Source organism: Artibeus jamaicensis, unplaced genomic scaffold (genome assembly GCF_021234435.1).
Source record: "Artibeus jamaicensis isolate MK-2021 breed Jamaican fruit bat unplaced genomic scaffold, CSHL_Jam_final contig_797, whole genome shotgun sequence".
NCBI lineage: Eukaryota > Metazoa > Chordata > Mammalia > Chiroptera > Phyllostomidae > Artibeus > Artibeus jamaicensis.
The window spans coordinates 20,442,346-20,463,042 of NW_026521977.1; the positions used below are offsets into that span (position 1 = coordinate 20,442,346).

Genomic DNA, 20,697 nt, shown 5'->3' on the forward strand with positions numbered 1-20,697 from the left:
TGATTTTTTTCCAGTCCTAGATTGGGACTTCCTGTGTTGGGCTTACTGAAAAACTGTATGTGTGTACACTATCTTTTATGAATCACTGAAGGAGTTTTTATAAACCGATAGTCATTGGAGCTATTCACCAAATACTTCCAGTTTTTTTCCTGGGCACCTAGTAAGGCTGAACTTCCCTGCCTCCTTGAAGTTCAGTAGAACTATGTCACTTGCTTTGGCCATTGAATTATGAGCAGAAGTGAGGTATGTAACATGTAAGAGTAAATGTAAGATTTCCCATGTTCTTACACATAAAGTCCCTCTCAGACTCTCTGAGTACAGATGACACTGGAAAAGAGTCCTCTGTCAACTTGTGATGGACGTGCCGCATAAGCAAAAATAAACCTTGGTTGTTTTAAATTGCTGAGATTTGAGGGTCAGTCCATCCATAATGGCTGATCCACAAGAATCATTTTGATTATACGCCATATTTGCCCAACTCACTAATTTTAGATCATAAGATGTGACTCCAGTATATAGCTAGACTTCCTAGAAAATACTTGGGAACGGCAGTTTTCAATCCTCAATTTTCTCCAAAAGGAATACTGGAGGCCCTTACTAGGGAGACAAGACTAGATGAAAATGGGAACTGAAAGCAAAGCAGACAGCAACCAAGAGAAATTGAAATCCACATTTATTGATGAGATATATATACATAAAAGTTAAAACACTTAGTGAAATCGTGGATTCACAGATTATTTCCAGTATAGAAAGAATATCCAGTTATTTTATACATGAAATGTTACAGTAATCAGTCCACATTGTAAGAAAGCTTAGAAAGCTAAAGGTGAAGACAAAAGACCTCAACTACCCAAAATGTGCTTTGCCAACAAGGCATTTCCTAGTATCATACATAACAAACAACCCACAAATTTAGTTGACGTTTTTACCTTTGTTCCTTCATTAGTCTTTATACACTATGTGCTATAGATGCTCTACGCTACATGACTTCAGACCAACGGGGATTGTGAATATGAGGAAAACAATCATTCTTATCTTTTATTCTGGACACACAAGACTCTTCAGAGAAAATCTTGCCCAAGGGCTAGCTTTCCTTCAGTAAGGGTTCTACCCTGAATTGGACAGAAGTTGGAGAAGCCACATTTTCAAGGAAAAGTGTGGCATTCCACCATGTATAGAGCTCTCACTTCAATCACTGGAGAAGCTGCTGAAAATTGACCTGCTTTGTGCCCTTAGGGGATCTCTTAGGCTTCACTCCTCTTGTGGAAAGAGAGGAGGCCCAAATGCACATGGCTGTTCTCTGTCCTTGCAGAGGAAAAGGGGGTTACGGGAACTATAGACCCCACAGCATCTCATTTAGTGATAATTAGACAGAATGCGCATTTTAGGCAGCAAGTGTATCATTGCATTAGTTAACGTCACCTCCAGTCACTCCAAACATGCACACAGAGCCTGCTAGACAGAGTTCATACTCCCTTCACGTATGTGGGATCTGTGCTTCATCAGTTGCCTTTCTGCAACCCCAAAGCTGTACACTGACCATTCCTGTGCTTCTAGGGCCCTAGCTTTCACTGACACCTGTGCAATTTTACTGCCAGAACTGTGCTTTTGTGGGGTTTGGCCCACATGGCAGCTAGTCAGGAAATATCTTTTCAGTACCATGACTCCAGAAACCAAGGGGGACAAGGCTCTTCTGAACCTTTAAGTCATGAGCATCATGATTGGTATTTGGCAATCAAAGAGGCAGACCTTTACCCGAGGACATGATGCTAACACACACAGAAGCAGACTAACCTTCTGTGTCTCTGAGCCCCATCCACCCAGCAGAGGAGGGCTGTAGATAAATGTCCTCATGTTAAACCTGGCTCAGCTTAGACAATCAAAAGTTCCACAGCTGCATTCACCATGCACTACACAGGTGGCAGATGACTTTTCACTGAGGACCATGGCCCACTAACTCTCCCTTGCTCTGAATTGCATGTCTACAAAGATGCTGGATGCATGCAAACTTCAATCATCGGTACAAAGAATCATGGATAAGTTTTTCACTGATATACGTCCCCATATCACATAAAGAAAAAGGAGAACGGACTCACTACTAGGTATCTGAAAAGGAAAACAAGGGTTTTCAAAACACCAGTCAAGAAGTCTACTACATTTAGATGAGCAGTCAAGAATAACATTTAAATTATATCTATGCACCATTTCACTGAAATTACACATAGATACCTACAGTATTGCTACACAAGTGCATAGGCACTCTTCTTCATGCGTGAACCAAGTGTTACTGTGTACACACAAGAACTTCATGCTTTGACAGCTATCTGTACTTGGAAATCACAGATACAATCGTTGCCAGTTGAGGGAACTTCTAATCTGTTTGTTTAATGAGGAGCAAGCTCAAATATATCCCAGTACACTTACTATGTAAGTGACTACATCTTAAAACATGGCAAGAATACTAGCCCTATAAGCATATTGGAAAGTGTGCTTGGTGGAAGGAACTGGGCTGTCTCCAGTGGAAGGGGAGGCGTGTTGCTACATGGACTCCAGGGCCAGTGCTGACTCTGCAGAGCAGTGGGGTTTTATTCTCAGCACACCAGGGCCCTATATACCCGTCAGAAGGGCTTTTAAAGATATCTAAGTGGATACTTGGTCTGGAGGTAGGAAGGTGGAAGGAAGACCCCCTTTGAAGTGGCTATTGATTTGCCTTGGGAAAATGGCATAGGTTGTTATTCGCCCGAGGACAGAATCTTCCTGGGCTGCTTCTAAACAATTTCAGTATGACTTTAAGCTCCTACCTATAGCCCCAGGATTGCTTCATTTTTTTTTCCTGAAAATATGTGTCCAATTCACATAATGATGTGACATTTATTACCAATTTTCTTGGCAAGAATGAACTGAAATACATCTGTCCTGATTTGCTTCCTAGCACTAACCTCAAATCTCAGCAGTTCGAATTTTCCCAAGCCAGTTTTTACATAAATCATTAAGAAGGCATGGGAGACTCTGGGATAGAGATGATCCTGCTATTATCACCTTCTTTTCCAGCATCTTGGAGAAAAGTATAATTCGAATGCTTAACTGGAAAAACAAGGCCTGGTGTCAAAAAGAAGAAGTCAGCACCATCCCTGGAGTTACAAAGACTAGCTGGTAAGATGTATATCCTAAGGGATTTAAGGATTCCTTGTTCTTTATGGTCATTTTGTTCATTGCATCATGAAGGACTGGATCCCTGCATTTTTTAAATGTGGCTCAGGAAACAACTGATAGCTCTAAATTGCTGCCGAAACTTCTTGTGCGGTAATTGGTTATAGTTCTACATATGTGGTTATATAGAAAATACCATAAGAAAATATCTGTCTGCAAAATTACAGATACTAAATAGAGGAATTCAGTCTACACTGAGTTCTTTATGATTTATGAAGAATAGATATAAACCTGTAACATTACTAAAGGCTAACTCAATATTAAACATATAATATCCAGGACTATAAATACATTTTCTCATGCTCTTTATAAATAATAATAGCAAAGAAGCCCAGGGATTTGTTTAAAAAAAGAATATAAGATTGGGCTGAAGGAATTTGTGAGTTTGGGGTGCAATACTGACTGAGGGCAATATATTGGCTCTAGTAGCATAGATTCTTCTCAGGAAGCCAAAATATATCTGCTGGCAGCAAGCTCAAATTAGATTCACAGTTTGCCAGCTCTCTCCTCAAGCTGTAGAAAACAAATAGAAAAACAATATACAAAAATCCTCACAAAAGTAGTTTTTTTATATACAAATCTCTATAGTGACCAGATAATCTGGTCTGTGTTGTGCAATGTGGAGAAATAATGCTGAGGTTCACCAGGGGAAGGAGGAAGGGAGCGAGTGCGGGGGATTTGTGGAAAGATCCGGGTGTCTAAGGATGAGTTCCTGGTGGGGAATATACTCTTCTGGAACACTGAGCGACCAGAGTGCCAGCTTCCTGATCTTCCATCCCAGGGAATTCACTCCACAGGGAGAAGCCTCAGAGACACACTCGACTGCCTTCCTCGGCTCGTGTGTGCATCTCTCCTACCGAAGGCAGCAGGCCGTTTTGGAGCCAGGCTAAATGGTTGCTGCGAGAAGAAATGGAGCCCCAGGAGGAGCGCGGCTCTGATTGCATCATCCCCATCTCTGTGGGGGACGATGACAAAGGTGTCAGTGACCTGTTACGTTCCATCACTCACCCAGGAACTGGGGTGTCTCCAGCGGAAGTGGAGACTTATTGCTACCCACACCCTAGGTCCAGTGCTGATTCTGCAAAGGAGTGGGTTCTGTTCCAGTAGCAGGTTTTATTCTCAGCCCAGGAGGTTCCTATACAACAATCAGAAGGGCTTTAAAAATATCAAAATGGACACTTGGTCTGGAGGTAGGAAGATGAAGCAAGGCTGGACACAGCAAAAAACCGATTAGTAATTATTCAGAATGTTATGTAGAATGAATGAAATAAGAACCAGGGGGCTTCTCTTACTTTTTTACAAGTTCATATATGGGTCAGTTAAGGAATAATCTTTTTCTTGCTGCTCTCACATCAGGTCTTCTGTACTAAAAATGTAATGATAAAAAAAGCTAACCCAATCCTTTCAGTTCTAGTTTTATATCTAGTTACCCCGAATCTAAAGAGCTGAAGTCTTCTCTAGTGGTAAAGGTGCTCACAACACAACACACATCAAATCTATTCCATATTTAGCAACAGTTTGGACAAAGGGCAAGGATGCAAGCAGCGGCTCACTGCAGCAGAAACAGGAAGTACAGCAGGTTGTTCAAGGCCATAGCTGGTAGCATGTACCTCACAGACAGACCACACAACCTATCCATCCTAGAAACTCTTCGGGCATTGGCGAGGGCAGCGACAGCCAGCCTGACTCTATTCTTGTCAGAACTTTTCTACCTGTGATGGGATGCAAACCAAGAGGAAAACTGGAAAACGAATTCAACCAAATACCCCTGTACACCTCTCCAGGGAAAGGACTTGCCTCAGGCCCTGCTGCGCATGGGCTGTGCGTGTCTGTGCACAGGAGGGGAGGGAAGGCATTCACAGACCATTGCTGTTATTGTGTAAGTCTTGCACCAAATTTCATAAGACTGTTCAGTTTATTTGCCAATGGCTCCCAGACTCCCATACTGGGTTGGCAATTGGGACTGTTGAAGAAAACTGTGTTTTGGGTATTCGAGTGGGCTCTGTTGCTATAGCAGGAATGATGCAAGAGCTCAAGTGAGGCTGTAGATGCATCCAGTCCTCTTATGATGACTCTGGCAGTATTTTTCCCTGAGCTGAATTGCTACTTTGACTAGGACAGTGAGTTTAAGTAAAGAGCAGTTTTATAAAAGTATGTCTGTTTGTGTTCCAAAACACCAAGTAGTAGATTAACGTGGCCATCTTCCAAGCTTGTAAAACATCAATAATGAGAGAGGCTTGAATTTAATTTCTCCCAAAGGGGATGAGAAGAATCCAAATTGATTAGTCATTATTGTGGGCCTCTCTGACTTAAAGTATAAAGTAATATTTTATAGTAATAAGCCTCTTAGGAAAAAGAAAATTAAAGCGGAGATCATAATATCATGGGTTCTCAGGGCTGGAAGCTGGTTTTAATAATTTAATCCAACTCTCTCCCTTTATGTATGGGAAGGAATGAAGTTTGGGCATAAAGCAACTTGCATAAATTATACAGCTGACGACTGGCAGAGTCTAAGTCACGTGTTTCCTCTACCCAACTGTTATTTCTCACTGTCTGTGTGGCATTACCTGAATTAGCTGCGTTATGCTATAAAATCAGATACTATTCGATGAGGATCCCCTGTCATCTATTCAATCACCAACCCTTACACTCGCTTATGGTCGTTTACAAAACCGTCTCTTCAGCAGCAACAACGACATGTGGAATAAGAAGAAAAGAGGCAAAAGAGTAAGAAATGGGGCTTTTGTTTTGGGAAAATTATAAGCAGCTTTGAACTTACTTCACTCAAGAAGAGCAGTCTGCCTATAATGCAGCCTGCTCCAGATGGCACTCAGTAGCCTTCCTTCTAGGTGTTAGCCAGAAACTACCGCAGATAAGGAGACCACTACTCTCCTATGACAACTGGAATTACAAAACTCTCACTTTAGAATGACTTCAGGCTCTCAGCTTCATCTTCCCAGGCTCCCAGGCCCTACTACTATTCAAAGAGCAAGTATTACAATCACTGAAAATTTCCACGTGGTCCTTTGTCTCATCTTGGGATGAGGTCATCTGGAGAACAAGCGAAGCAAAAGCAGCGACCCAGACAAGTGCATGGACCCACGAGTTTGACAGCAGTGATGGGGAAGAGCTGCCCCCACTGGGTGTAACTGCTGAGCACTTTTAGTGATCAAACCAGGCAGGAGCTGCTGAGACTTGTTCAGCAAGTGAGAGCTACGGTAATTCTCTCTGAGCTTGTGCATACTTATTTGAACTTACTGCTATATTCCTGGGAAAATGTAGCTCAGACAGAAGCTCTAACTCTGACAAGAGTGAAATATTGTACCTTAACTTTTGCTATGGAGAACAGAGGGAAGTGTGGTATTGCAAAAGCATGGCAGGGTTGGGCTTCCTTTTGGGGACCCAGTAGGTGAGTTGCCCAACTCCGGAAGGGCTTCTTGACTTTCAACACACATGAAAATGACGTACTTCCCAATCCACTAGTAGAAATGACCTGAGGCCCTCAAATCACTGGGTCATGGGATTGCTGGCATTATCTACCAGGAGAATATCTGCCCCAAACTGAATTTCCCATAAGCCTTTCTCAGCTTCCAGCCTAAATCCAGGCACAGGCATCTTGGTATCCTTGCTTTGGGTTTGCAAACGTCCAGGCTAACTAGTAGTTGGAGAACAGAAGTAAATATGTGTCTTTCACGAGACATGGTTAACTTCCACAGGAAACAAGACAATGGGTGGTGTTTCTACACCCAGTGGCCTGGAAGGAGTTGAATCTGAGAGCTACCTGCCTCGGATGTCATTACCTGCAGTCCTATATTGAGGTTCTCTGTGATCTATGATTGCCTTGATTCTCTGGTGCGCTTTGCATGGGAGGGAAGCACATCCTCAAATACCTCAGATAAAGCCTTATCTTGAGAGATAAGTCATTAGGTCTGCTACATAGAATTGTTAGTAGGTAATCTAATGATAATTCTCCTTGGGTTTCCCATGGGCAAAAATAAGATAGGGAAGGATTAAAGTCTGCTTAGCTGGTTTTCTTCTGAAACAGTTCTGATGCTTAAAAGGAGTAAATGTGTTTATAACAAAATGGTTTTGCCAAAGCCAACTTACAAACCTTAGAGAATGCATTGTATGTATCTGGACTGCCATACCTGTAAATAAATACAACATGTATGCATCATCAAATAGTAGTGGATGATTATAAGCATTTATATCTGTGTTGGAGCTATTAATATCAATCTAGGTATATTGCTGGCAGGTCACACATGTCCTACTTAGAAAAAGTTGTAAGAGGTATACCCTGGGTCTATGTGTTCTGTTTATGGCACGTATACGGGGCAAGGAAAACCCCAATGCACGGAAGGAGAAAAATGAACGAGGTCAAAAAAAAATCAACGGACAAAGTCATATGTCAGCTCTACATGCATCCTGGACTGTCAGGCTTGTCTTGAATTTTAGAAAGTGTTCATTTTTAATGTGATTAGTTGAATCCAGATTAAATATGATATTTTAAGTATATTCTCATGGAACTTATTGCATACAGTCTCAAACCAGAAATATCCACTTTGTTAAGCTGTGCACATTGTTTCTTCTGAACACACTGTCCCCTTATATATTTATAAGCTAGCTGGGTGGCTAGGAAAGAGTTGAAAACAAAGCAAACGAAGAAGACATTTAAGTAGAGTCATGGGAAGACGGCCCTTAGACTACCCCTTTAAGCATGTATGTGTGTGCGAAGCTGGCCTTAAACAGCAAAGCCCACAAGCTCCTAGCTGCCTTGCTGAGCTCTTTCTCCTCTCACAGAAAAGCTCCTGTGAATGCCACTTACAGACAACCCTTAACAGTTTCACAGCTGAATCCAGGAACTGTCCCCTTGACCCACAGCATCTGCTGCAAAGGATACAGTTCCCACAACTACAATTCAACACATCCTTGGCCACCCGACGTTAACTGTCCATCAAATGACAATAAAAACCAATGCCATCTTTTAAAAGCAAAACTCTGCTTAATGCTGCCCCATAATGATCCTTAACCAACATAACCAGGGCTTGAGAGACAAAAACAACAACAAAAAGAAAACCTGAAGTCTCGTGTCTTTTGTATGACCCAAAGGTGTCTGATTTGGAAGGGAAAAGTCACAAGGAGTAGGTAACGAAGGGTACGTGATATCCATGAATAGCCTATCTTTGGGGAATTTAGATTCTGTTCCTGGTTATCTCAGCATCCATCTGCTGGCCTCAGAGGACCACCTGACTCCCATGTTTGGACCTACGTCCCACACATGCCTGAGGGTCAGATGTGATTTATTTCTCCATGATCCGTGTTCACATCCTCAGCAAACTCCAAAAGCCAGACACCTTAGAAAATGACTATGGGTTATTCAACAGAAAATGATAGTAGAGACACTGAAAAACTTTAACTTACACACTCATTCAGGACACGTTGGGTGTCTACAGCACGCAAGGCACGGTGCTACTCCAATGACATCATTTATGCCCCAGACTTTGGCAGCCTTGATAGCATTCCACTGTGAAGTTGCGTGGAACCATCCTCTGTTCCCACTTCACAGTTCAAAGCTGCCTGGACTTGGCCATAGGAATGTCACCTTTTTAGAATTTTGCACATGTGCTTGTTTTCCGTTCCTTTCTACGGAGGAGATGGGGGAGGAAGGCTGTTTCTGCTTCCAGCTGTGTCCTGCTATTGGTTTTATGTGCTTTGATAGAACACAACAAACAGCTTTCTATAATACATATTAGATAAATGACAGCCTTCCGATTTATCAAGAGACAGTATTAAAAGAGGCATAGTCAATTCAACTTTCCCCCACATATAAGGAGAGAGAAATGGTTAGGCCTTCTGGTTAACTGAGAATATGAAGGAAATAACTTGAGGATCCAAAATGTCTTTTTGTTAGAACCCTAGCAAGAATTCTATGGGTGAAACAAGTGGAGCAGAGATGATCTCTCTTGATTTCACTATAGCAGATGAATGCAAACCAAAGATAAATGAATTTGAATATTTGAATCTGGTCAAAATTTATGCTGACTATGTGCTCCCTTACACAATATATACAGTGGTTCTATGCAAATTACATTCTAATCCATTATCACATTTAGAGCAAATCATGTAACACACTGTGAAATTTCAATAACAAATGTCCACAGACTAGGTAGGACAGAGCAGAGGCCCGTGGGTTCCAGCTGTCTTTAAGACTATGGCTCCCACTACCACCCTCTGAAACATTTAGCTCAAAGAGCACATGGAAGAAAAATTGTCACAGTTCCCCTAGACAGGTACTTGCTTTTATCAACACACGGGCAAACTCTACAAGACATTGAAGGAAAACTACTTCTAGAGGCTTCTGACAGACTCTCTTGTGCATAACAAGGTGAAGCATGGAGAACACACAAATGACACACTCGGGTGTCTGCTCATCATCCCAAGTCCCTGGAGTGTTGTGCTCTGGTCACATTCCCCAGGAAAAGAGCAGCCACAGTTCTGCATCTTGAAAGAAAAGGGAAGCTGGCAAGAATGCGTCTTCAATTCAAACCGATTCCTCCAGCAGCATCCATTCCGACAATAATACAAGTGAGAAAATTAGACGGTTACGAAGCATTATTTGGCAAAGACAGCACCATGCCTATCACTGACTCACAACAGATCTTCTAAGCCTCAGCTAATGGATTAAGTAAACATAGAAACACATGTATTTTTTTCCTTTTGAAAGAAAGCTTGTTTATATCCTCTGTTACCATAAGATACGCTGGGGATTTTATTCAAGAACTTGCTGAGGGTCATATATTCTCATTTTTCACGTTTCCAAGGTTCTTCCTCAACACTGCCGTCTGCTGACTTTCCGTTGGCTGCCAGAGTTACCTGAAAATAATTATCATCAACATCCAGCTTACAGGCCTCGAACCAGAAAAGCACCCTGTGGGTCATGTGGAGGAGCACAAGATCCAGGTTAGACTACACGACTCCAACATTAGTTTTAAATGTGGTTCCTCACAAATGGATTTTGAGCTGGTCTTGGTTCTCAACACTGGTTTGTGAACATTAAAAAAAATAATACTTATTTGCCTTGGGAGTTGACATTAGGAGTTGATGTGGAGACACTTGGAAATTTGGGAGGATAACTTTTGATATGCTTTTGGGGTAGTGGGGGTGTTGGACTACCCATAGACCCGTCACACAATAACGCAGTCTTTAAACAATAGTGCCCATGTGCTACTCCACACAACCACAGAGAAAAAACATCCCGAACTAAGCAGCTAGTTTTACTCATGCATATGAAAGGTTCAGTTGCAAGGAGGCCAGGTGAATTTCATGCATGTGCAATTTTAAAATCAGATAGCATGATGGTTGGATACCAAATAAGGTCTGCAAGCTTTAAAAATTAAAACTAAAAAGGGGGGAGTGAATCCTCAGATCAGGGACACGGACATGTAAATGACTCCAATGCAGACATGTAGTAATCAAATATAATCACCAGACTGTCTGTACACTGCTTTCCTGGCTCTAAGCAAACTGAACCTTACACAGAGTGGGAGGCTTTTCCCTCTGCTTCTACGGTGTTCCTAGCTTACCTTCCATCTGTCTGTCCTCAACGTCATGTGCAAACTTAAACCCACGACTGATATTCCACATAATGGAGAGACTGGATTTATGGAAGCATTAGAATATGGAGACATGACAAACGCAGCAATGTTTGAGAGAAATCTGACCTTCTTACCCAAGAGGAAGTGAAACGCATGCGTCATGAACATACACAACATGCAGGGAACAGAAAATCAAGTGCCCCTCATGAACCAAGCAAATGAAAATAGAAATTAGTCATTCCTTCAGTCCCCATTAGCCCCCAGGTTTTTTTTTAGAAAGATCATGCAACAAGCAACGACGACCTCACATGCAGTTACTATGATTAAAATTAAAAAGTTATTGTATAACTTTCAAACTACTATCACAAGGCAAGAATTTGAAAACAGAGAGACCAACATGACATAACAATGCTCATCGCAGTTAAAGTTTTGACCAGAGCTGCAGCAAATTTGTTTCCCCTTCAGTGAACTGTCAGGAGAGACATCCAGAAAAGAACAAACTGTCTGCGTGGAGAAAGCTGCCCATTCACCCTGACCTTGAATGTGCCTATTTGGCTTTCAGTGATGAACCAGATCCATAGCTGTGCAAAACTATAACTCACAGTGTGGTGCCTTTGCAAAACCAGACAGCACTTGGGGGACAGGGCTGTTCTTTTTTTTTTTTTAATGATGTGTCCTGTGTTTCAAAAGTAGCTGGGAGAGCAGCTTTTTTGGCATTTCTTTTCTGGCTGGGTTAAAGCAGTCTGGGACTCGACTCCCTGATCCATTCCACCCCTTCTGCTCCAACCACCTCAGTAAGAGAAAAGCAAAAACAGGGAGGGAACTGTCAGTAAGCATTGATGTCATCCATCTCAGTTTATAAAACAGTGAGACTAAAAATGGGCCAGAAGGAAATTCAAAGGCATGAATAAGTGTGATTCAGCTATTCTGGGAAAGTGTGCTAATTCATCTCCATAGATCTGGCTGCCTCCTCACATTAGTGTCCACTCAGTTGGTCTAGAGCAAGAAGAGTCAATTTGCCTCACCTAGTAAAGGCTGGGGGCCAACTAAACTTCACTGAGCTGAACCCAATCACTTCACTAACAGAATGCAAACAGCCAAAATAGTTGTGAAAGCAATATGGACATTTCATCCTTTCCATGACCTGCTCAGTTTCACCATTTGACCATCTAAATGCTAATTCACCAAGGAATTTGCAGGTGGTTGGTTGGGTAGTCAATTATGGAGAAAGACTAAGCCACTATCTCTATGCAACTGTTCAGCCAAAAAAAATTACCCTGAATTAAAGAATAGGGGCAAGATGCTAAAAGGGTACATCCAACAAATATTTTTGGAGTGCCTACTGTATGCTAGACTCTGCTTCAGGTGCTAGGACACAGCAGTGACAAATAGTGACACAGTCCCTCTCTTGACAGGCTTATTTCCCACTGATATAGACAGTTGGCAAACGTCTCCTTTTAGAACTTAAACAGTCTTGCTTAAAAAATAAAGCAATCTTCTCCTGATGTACTTGATGTGCTTTGAGGAAAAAAATCCAGGAAGTCTGAAATCTAAGACATCTTCATGCCTATACATCTTCTTCTTCAAAACATGTCTTACACAACATTGTTAAGCCTTTTGAGATACTCCAGAAGAATCACAACACACAATTAACCACTAGGATTGTTCTTCTACATAACTTGCAAAATTAAAAAATGTATATGATTTCATTTTGTTTCATACTACTATGTTTCCTTGAACAGCAGTAATTTTGGATCACGCCTATCACCACCACAAAATCGTGCTTTCATTTGCCTGTTCTCTCGCGCCTAACTCAGGGCTTTGCAGATAATGGCCACTTAATAAATGCTTGGTGAATGATCCAAATGTAGGTGGCCATAGGAATGAGATTGGAGTGCTCAACTAAAGCTCACAAGGCACACAATAAACAGTGAATATAGTAGAGCATAAAGTCATTCCTCGGAAATGTTGACACTTGTTGACCCAAACTAACATTTTAATGGGACATAATCCAGCACATTTATGTAAACATGAGAAATACTAACTTTCTAGAAGAATGGAGTGTACTCTTTAGGTATATCTGAATTTTTTAAAATTTAAATCATTTTCACTGAGTCAATTAATTTATGCAATTGTCTCTTGATGGGTGGGAGTCTCTCCCTGGTGGGGTCCCTCCCTGACTTATATGAGAACTCTGGTTCACCTGTACATGCACCTGACACAGAAGGATGACCAAAAGGCTGTGGTTGGTCCACTAGCCTTCTGGGCCTAAGTAGCAGTTCAGTAGAGAGAATCGTTTCTGTGTCATCCTTAGTTGCCTGGCAGAAGCTGCCATGTATCTTGAAATCATCCAGAAGTAACACAGAAAGAAATCAACTATTAAGTGAGATCTTGTCACCGTTACTCGTGTGGGTCAGTGGACTGAGCACCATCCTGTAAGCCAAAAAGTCACCAGTTCAACTCCCAGTCAGGGCACATGCCTGGGTTGAGAGCCAGACCCTAGTTGAGGGCATGCGAGAGGCAACCAATAGATGTATCTCTAGCACATCAATATTTCCCTCCCTCTGTTTCTCCTGTCCTTCCCCTCTCTCTAAAAAATAAATAAATGAAATCTGAAATGAGATCTTGTCAACAGGAGTCAAAAGGTATCAAAAATCTGTGTTGGGTTCCAATTGTCCTCAGATACTGCCTGGAACCATTTTAGCACCCTAACCCCCAGGGTTGACTCTGCTCACCTGCCAGGGTTTCTCCAAGTTTGCTTCACTCTGGTCATGACACTCTGTCTTTGACAATGTCAAGTTAGTTACAGTGAAGGCTGGAAAGAGCCTATCAAGCTCAAAAACTTAGCACCCAACAGCTTGGAAGGGTCCAAAACACCCCTGCTACAGGAAAGATGGGGCTGCCAGGCAGTGAGAAGTATTGTGTTTTTTAGAAGACATCTATGGATGATTGTCCCAAAAATTAGTTATCCTTTACTTGAAATTTTCCCTAGACTTGGAGCAAAGTGACTTCCAGGTCAAAACTCACATTCTCAGAAAAAAAAAAGAAAGACAAAGATAGCTGCACGGCTATGTGAGCACATTTTTTGACCGATACGTGATACGCAGCAAGAGGGAATACTTGTGCTAAAAAAATCAAGTGATGCTGGGTATTTCTCTTGGTACTTCACTAGAGGAACAGAAAATCTGAAAGCCAGCAAAATCCTAGAGACTGTAAATTCTTGGGTAAAATATTCAAGAAAACCAATCAGATTTGTGGAGCGGGTGGATGGGGGGAACCGGAAGGACAGTTTTACATAATGTGGATGAAAGAAGTAACCGATTGGCTCTTTCACTGTTAGACCTGTTGATTTCCAGCCATGTCAGACACAGAGTTACATGATCTCGGAACCACAGACATTTGGGTTACACTATTTGTTAGAAAAACAAATGTGACAATAATACATGCAGGGCTTTGGTGTTCATTTTAACAAATCAAGCATGCACTGTTATATACAGGTCTCAATATCCATGAATGGGAAAGGTACCTTGCACTCATCTACTATGACAGAGTTGTGTGCGGCATAGACACATTGACTAGAGTTGCTTTCCCTATGGTTCTTCATGTCATCATAAATGGACTGAGTCTTGGTCATTTCAATATCTTCATGCACACGATGCTGAGAGTCAATGGTATCCAGCTCGGACTTGGAGAGGTGATAGACAATCCCAGCCCCAAAAGAGTCACCCACCACATTGACTGAAGTTCTCATCCTGTCCCTGGGGACAAAGAATAGAAATGTTTAGTGAGGAAGCAGAATGCTATGGTGCTTAAAAGGTCAAGGCCTAGAACCAGAGACCTAGGGTTGAGTTCTCTACCTTTCCCTCTGCCTGATCTCGGGCAGGTTGCTTAAACTTGATTTCCCTGTTTGTCAATTGGAGATAACATCATAGTTTTCTCATAAGCCTGTGTGAAAATTAAATGAGAAAATGTATGTAAATTGCCCAGAAAATTGTCTGAGGAAGGTAAGCGCCCAATAAACAATAGTAAAGAAGGAAGAGGGGAAAAGGAATGATTAGGGAAAAATAACATGTCCAAGTTTTAGAATTAGTATCCCGACTCCAGACACTGTTGGCTGTGTCTGTCAATTCTTGATTTAAACTGTTTGTAAAATACTGTACTTTGAAGATAACCTCCACTTACATTATATTTATATATTTATAAATGTATAAATATTCACATACACTTACATTTACATTTATATATTTATAAATTCTACAGGAGAGACCTATCACCTGTGAATTCTAATAACAGAAAATTCATCCTTTTGAAAGAATCAAAACTAGCCCTGGCTGGTGTAGCTCAGTGTATTGAGCACAGGCTGTGAACCAAAGGGTCATCAGTTCAATTCCCAGTCAGGGCATATGCCTGGGTTGTGGGCCAGGTCCCCAACGGGGACCACGTGAGAGGCAACCACACACTGATGTTTCTCTCCCTCTCTTTCTCCCCGCTTCCCCTCTCTCTAAAAATAAATTTAAAAATATTAAAAAACACAAAACTAACATTTCCTCCTTGTTGCACCCCAGTCACCTCACAACAACAACAAATGCACGGACATAACTATTGGGCAAGAAACCCAGCCACAGGTTTCCTCTTAACCAATGTGTAGTGACTGTGTGTTCTGGAAAAGCCAAAATATCTTGCTCTCTTTATTAACCTAAAAATATAAATCAAACAAACAAACTTCCAGAGTGTCTTTTGAACAAGAAATTGTTAAGAAAAATCCTTCCTCAAATCTTGTTTTACAAGTTCTGATTTGAAAAAATAGGGAGGTTCATAACTCCCCCTCTTAATTAAGAAAACTAATTAAGTGCTTCAGAGTAAGCTGTGCTTTCTCATCCATAAGTTGAAATCAGTGTGAAGAGTCCTTTTGACCACGTTGATGAGATACTGAAAGGCCTAAAGAGAAGAATGCTGAAAAACCACACCCATGTTAAAGGAAGGAAGGAAGGAGGAAGAATTTTTGGTAAAGATTGTGCTGAGACACCTTAGTCCAGAACACACACACACACACACACACACACACACACACTATACATACATACATATATATGAATTAAAGTCAAAGTAGGAACATTAATGTACATATCACACACACACACACACACACACACACACACACACACACACACACAAAGTAACAAAGGCCTAAAATAAATTCCAGTTGCTATCATCAAATCTATTTCTCACTAGAAAAATAATAGTAATGAAGCAACACTAGGAGGAGTCTGGTGTGGCTTCCTTCAAGGAGCTAGTGAGCCAGCTGTCTTGGTTTCAAGTGGGAAGATGGTATCCATGAAAAAATAAAGATCTTAGCCTGAATTCAACTCTCAGGAGCACCTCTCCACACGAGACTGCTCTTCTCTTCTTTTCTGCTTTGGAGAATCTGCCTCAGGGTGACATGAATGAAGACTGAGTCTTGAGGTCATTCACAAAATCAGGCACTTGTAGATATTGCTAAGAAGCTACAGTATAAGGGTATGAGCAGAAATGCCTGACAGTCGTTAAGAAAAAGCATGGACTCCGGAAGTAGCCTGACTTGGATTCAAATGCCAGCTCTTTTCCTTACCCATTGGACAACCTTGATCATAGTTAACATTTGTGAGCCTAGTTGCTTCATCTCTCAAGTGGAAATAATAAAAATGTCTACTACATTAGGACTGTTGCGAAGATTAAATAAGATAGTGTTAGCCGTTCCAGACATTTAGTAAGAACTCACGAAACATTAATTATTACATGATGTGTACTTTTAACTTTAATATAAATCTCAAGTCAATTAAGATATATTTCTGACAGCTACTAAGAACATGCCTAGCTAAGCTACTATCTTCCTTTGAAAACATTAACCCTGTTTATAGGGCCATTCATTGGGCAGCATCCCCAACCAGCTAGCTGAGTTATTTATCCACCATACAGGTGTGGTCTGCTTTGTTGCTTTTCAGCTATGCTTCCAACCCCTCTTGGCATGTGTTCTGAGTTATGCACCCAATACCTCTGACCAACTGTTATGACCATGAGTAGCCATTCATCTGATGGACCAGAAGAACCTGCCTTATTAGCAAGAAGAGCAATCAAAAGTGGTAATGGTAATGATGATAACGATAATATGTATAGGGATATGCTTTCTTTATATTACCTTATTTAATCCTCACCACAACTCTGTAAGAAGTACTACCATCCACATTTAAGAGATGAAAACACTGAGGCCCAGAGAGATTAAATGGTTCCACAAAGTCACCCAGCCTAGTAAGGTCATAGAACCAAATTTGAACACAGGCAGCATAACTCCAGAATTCATGACCTGCCACAAGACACAAAGCATCTGGGAGCCATTAGCTCTAATTTTTTAATTTAGCTCAGCCACTTACTAACAGTGTGATCTGGGCGACTTCTCAACCACAATTTTCCTTATGCAGCCAAAACACCTATTTTACTGGATTTGGAGGAGGCAAAACCAGTTTCTGTCCCAGAGTTGATAACCATTACAGGCTCCTTTCCTTTGGGGAATAACCATCACTCATACCCTATCATGTGGGCAAAAGCACAAAATACTGTACTCAAGGGTCAATGACTTCTTCATATTAATAAATCTATTTCCACTCAAATGGGTAACACAAGTTTATAAACTCCTGTTTCCTAAACCCTTGACTTTCTTTGATACTGAATTGCTACTCTCCTACGCAACCACTTAACTCACTTTGGAATAGAATTTCTGGGTGAGCCTTCCCCGTATTCACTCACTGCTCATATCTCTTCCATACTCTAAGATTTCCTTGAACTTGAAAAGGAATTCTGGCCAATGGAAATAGCACCAGGACAGAATTGAATGAAAGGCAAGAGTTGGGTAGAATCAAAGCAATCAAAGAATATTGATGTTTGATTGACACCAAAATCAAGATGGAAAGGGCCCTGAACTTAGGGCTAAAACTCTATCCCAGATATCCTGGTTCTCTTGCCTTGAGCAAACCACTTTTCACCTGAGCATGAAATATGGAACGTGGCTAATCCCAACCTTGCAGGAGGTTGTGAGGGTCAAATGAAATGAGAGAAACATTCCACATGCTTTAAGTACCCATTAAAGATGGCAGAGACACATAAGCATAAAAATGGCTAAGTGGAAAAAAGAAGAAAACATAGATTCTAATACTTGTTGAGTTCTTTGTTAGTCTGTTCATTCATTCATTCACTGAACAGATGTATAGTGAGCATCTTGGTATGTGCAGGGCATTATGCCAAGTGTCCAGGCAGTAAAAAACAAGCAAGGACTTTTTCCATGCTCTCTTTTCCCCAAGAACCCACACTCTCTTTATTTGTCAGTATCCCCCGCTACAATTAGATAAATGATCTAATAGCAATGAGGGCTGGGTGGTATGGAATTTTGTAGGTAGGACATTTTATCTATCTTTGGGCCCCAGGAAAGGCTTGAGTAGAAATATCTTGAGTTATATTCTAAGGATAAGTCTGAGACAATGCATTAAAGAGAAGAGAAAAATAGCATATGCAATATTAGAGGCAGGCACACTCAGGAGCATTCAGGATGGCTAATGAACACAGTGAAGGGCAGAAAGTAAGAACTGATCAAATCCTGTAAGGGCTTATCAGCCCAGTTGAGGAGTTGGGACTTTATCCCAAGTGTAATGAGGAGCCACTTGAAGACAAAGATCACACTTGTTCCATTATGAAGAATGGACTGAAGAAAGGTAAGACAGAAAGAGCAAAATCCATTTAGTGAAGAGGTGATGGATATGGAGCAAGATGAATCTCAGAGACATTTAGGAGACAGAATTACAGGACTTGAAGACTGATTGGTTATAGAGAATAAAAGAGAAAAGAGTCAAGAATTCCTCTCAAGGTTCTGGTTCAGGCAGCCAGTGGACAGGACTGCCATATCTATGGGGCATAACTGGTTGGGGCGGGAAAGATTCTGTTGTCACTTTGTACACAGTGAGTGGGAGGGCCTTGACCCAGCCCAAGGGAGATGTCCCACAAGTGGTTGCAAATATGGACTAAATAGAGATCAAGAGGGGCATCTGAGCTATAGGTAGCGAATCAGGAGTCAACACCTAGAGGGGCCAGGGGTGCATGTCACAGGAGTGTTCAGTTTAATCCTTGGAGAGGATGAAAATAGCAGACAACACTTTAAGAGGAAGAGTCAGCAATGGTGAAAGGAAAGTAGAGGTGTTTGGGGGGAAGCGTGATTCAACAATAAGGGTGTGGAGGACAATGCCCATTACGACCTAGAAATCGTGTAGCATAAGAAAAAGAAGTGTCTCTTGGTTATAGCAACCAAGAGGCCATCATTGACTGGTAAGGGCATTTATAGTACAGAGGCAGAGAGAGAAGTCAGCTCACCACAGGCAGAAGATTGAATAAGAGGTGAGGAAGTGGAGACATGCTATATAATCAACACAGTCAAGAAGATGATGGAGGAAGTGAAGAGAGGGAATGGTAGATGGAGGGAGACAGAAGAGGAAAGAATTTTTGGCTTATTTTTGAGCCACTGGGGGAATATCTGACCCACTCTGGGGAAATCTGACTCTGGACAAAAAGCAGGATATGGGAGCCTGTGGCTCACATGTGGAAAATTTCTTCATGGGCAAACACTTTCACTTTCTCTGACAACCAGCTCTTATCTCTTAGGAAACTCCACTAACCTCAGGAGCTTCTAGGCTACTTGGTAGAAAGAATTGTAGAGTGTTTGACACTATCCTTGGGCCTCGATGTCACGCATCAGGACTATGAGAAGGAGGCAGACAGGACAGCAGAATTCACTACCGATGACATAGTTTTGGGAGCCTCCAGGAACCAGAGATTAGAGAGGGGAATCAGCTGTTTCATGCTGAGGCCCTGGGTCTGGTTCCCTGGAAGAAAAGCCACAGTGCTCTCTTTCATTCTTGTCTATCTCTTGATCTAAATCCTCTAGTGAGAAGATGGTGGAATTGTCTGGAAGTTCTGGTTCACACAGAAGAATGGAGCCAGAGAAGAAAGGTCACCCTGAATTCATCTGGGTCGCTCTATTGGGTTTAACCATATGAAATCGCCATAGGTCCCCAAACGTCAAATATCAGCAATTTTACATTCATCTTAACATTCATAGAAACAAGCTACCCTCTCAGTATGCAGAGTACCCAGGTGCCAGAAGGGTTACCTGAGGCCCTATACCTGAGAGGGTGGCAAATTCTGGGAATCCAAGGGCTAGAGCCACTAAGTCTGGGTAGGGAAGGAAAGCCCAGGAAGCACTGGCTGAGAGTGATTTGGATTCGAGCCTGGATTGCCACCCAGACCGCAGCAGGACAAGTTACACAGCCTTTCCTGCTCAGCATTCTCATTCGTGAAATGTGGGAACTAATGCCCACCTCCAATCATGCGAGAAGACAGTAACCGTGAACGTGTATTGAGTGCTGATCATCTGAGAGGTCCTCTGCCAAACTCTTTATATAAAAGGCCTAACACTATGCTCAACTGTGGCTATTCATTATCATCATCGTTATCATTATTATCATTGCCATTATTAAGGGGAGTATTACTTCCTCTTTTATTCCCCTGTCAAGTCTTATACATTTCTGTTTTTGCACCTAATACATTCTGTTCGGATTTTTTAAACCACATCTGTGTCCATTACTAAACTCTTTAAGGGCTTATACCATGTTTTATCTCTTTATGACGTGGGTAGGTGGTGGGGGAAGGGGACAGGCAGGTTTGTGAAGGAGGTGGCATGGGGATGGCTTATTAGTATAAGAGGGCAGATTAACTCTAGAAAAAGCACTATTTTTATGTCTGGCAAATATTGGCTGGATGTTTTGCTGTTGAAAAGTTAGGACTCTAAGAAAGATCTACAAGGAGGAAGAGGGAG

General features: G+C 41.6%; 1 protein-coding gene across 2 annotated transcripts in view; it reads right to left on the reverse strand.

The window, feature by feature from the left end:
• Positions 1-674: 674 nt before the first annotated feature.
• The window catches only part of SLC1A2 (solute carrier family 1 member 2), a 140,442-nt gene continuing 120,419 nt past the window's right edge, over positions 675-20,697 (reverse strand). For both annotated transcript variants that reach the window (XM_053673109.1, XM_037128260.2), the window contains exons 10-11: positions 14,332-14,563; positions 675-10,083 (exon numbers count right to left, since the gene is read on the reverse strand). In XM_053673109.1, the coding sequence (XP_053529084.1) occupies positions 10,012-10,083; positions 14,332-14,563 (304 nt within the window). In that variant the 3' untranslated portion in view covers positions 675-10,011. The remainder of the gene's footprint in view (positions 10,084-14,331; positions 14,564-20,697) is intronic.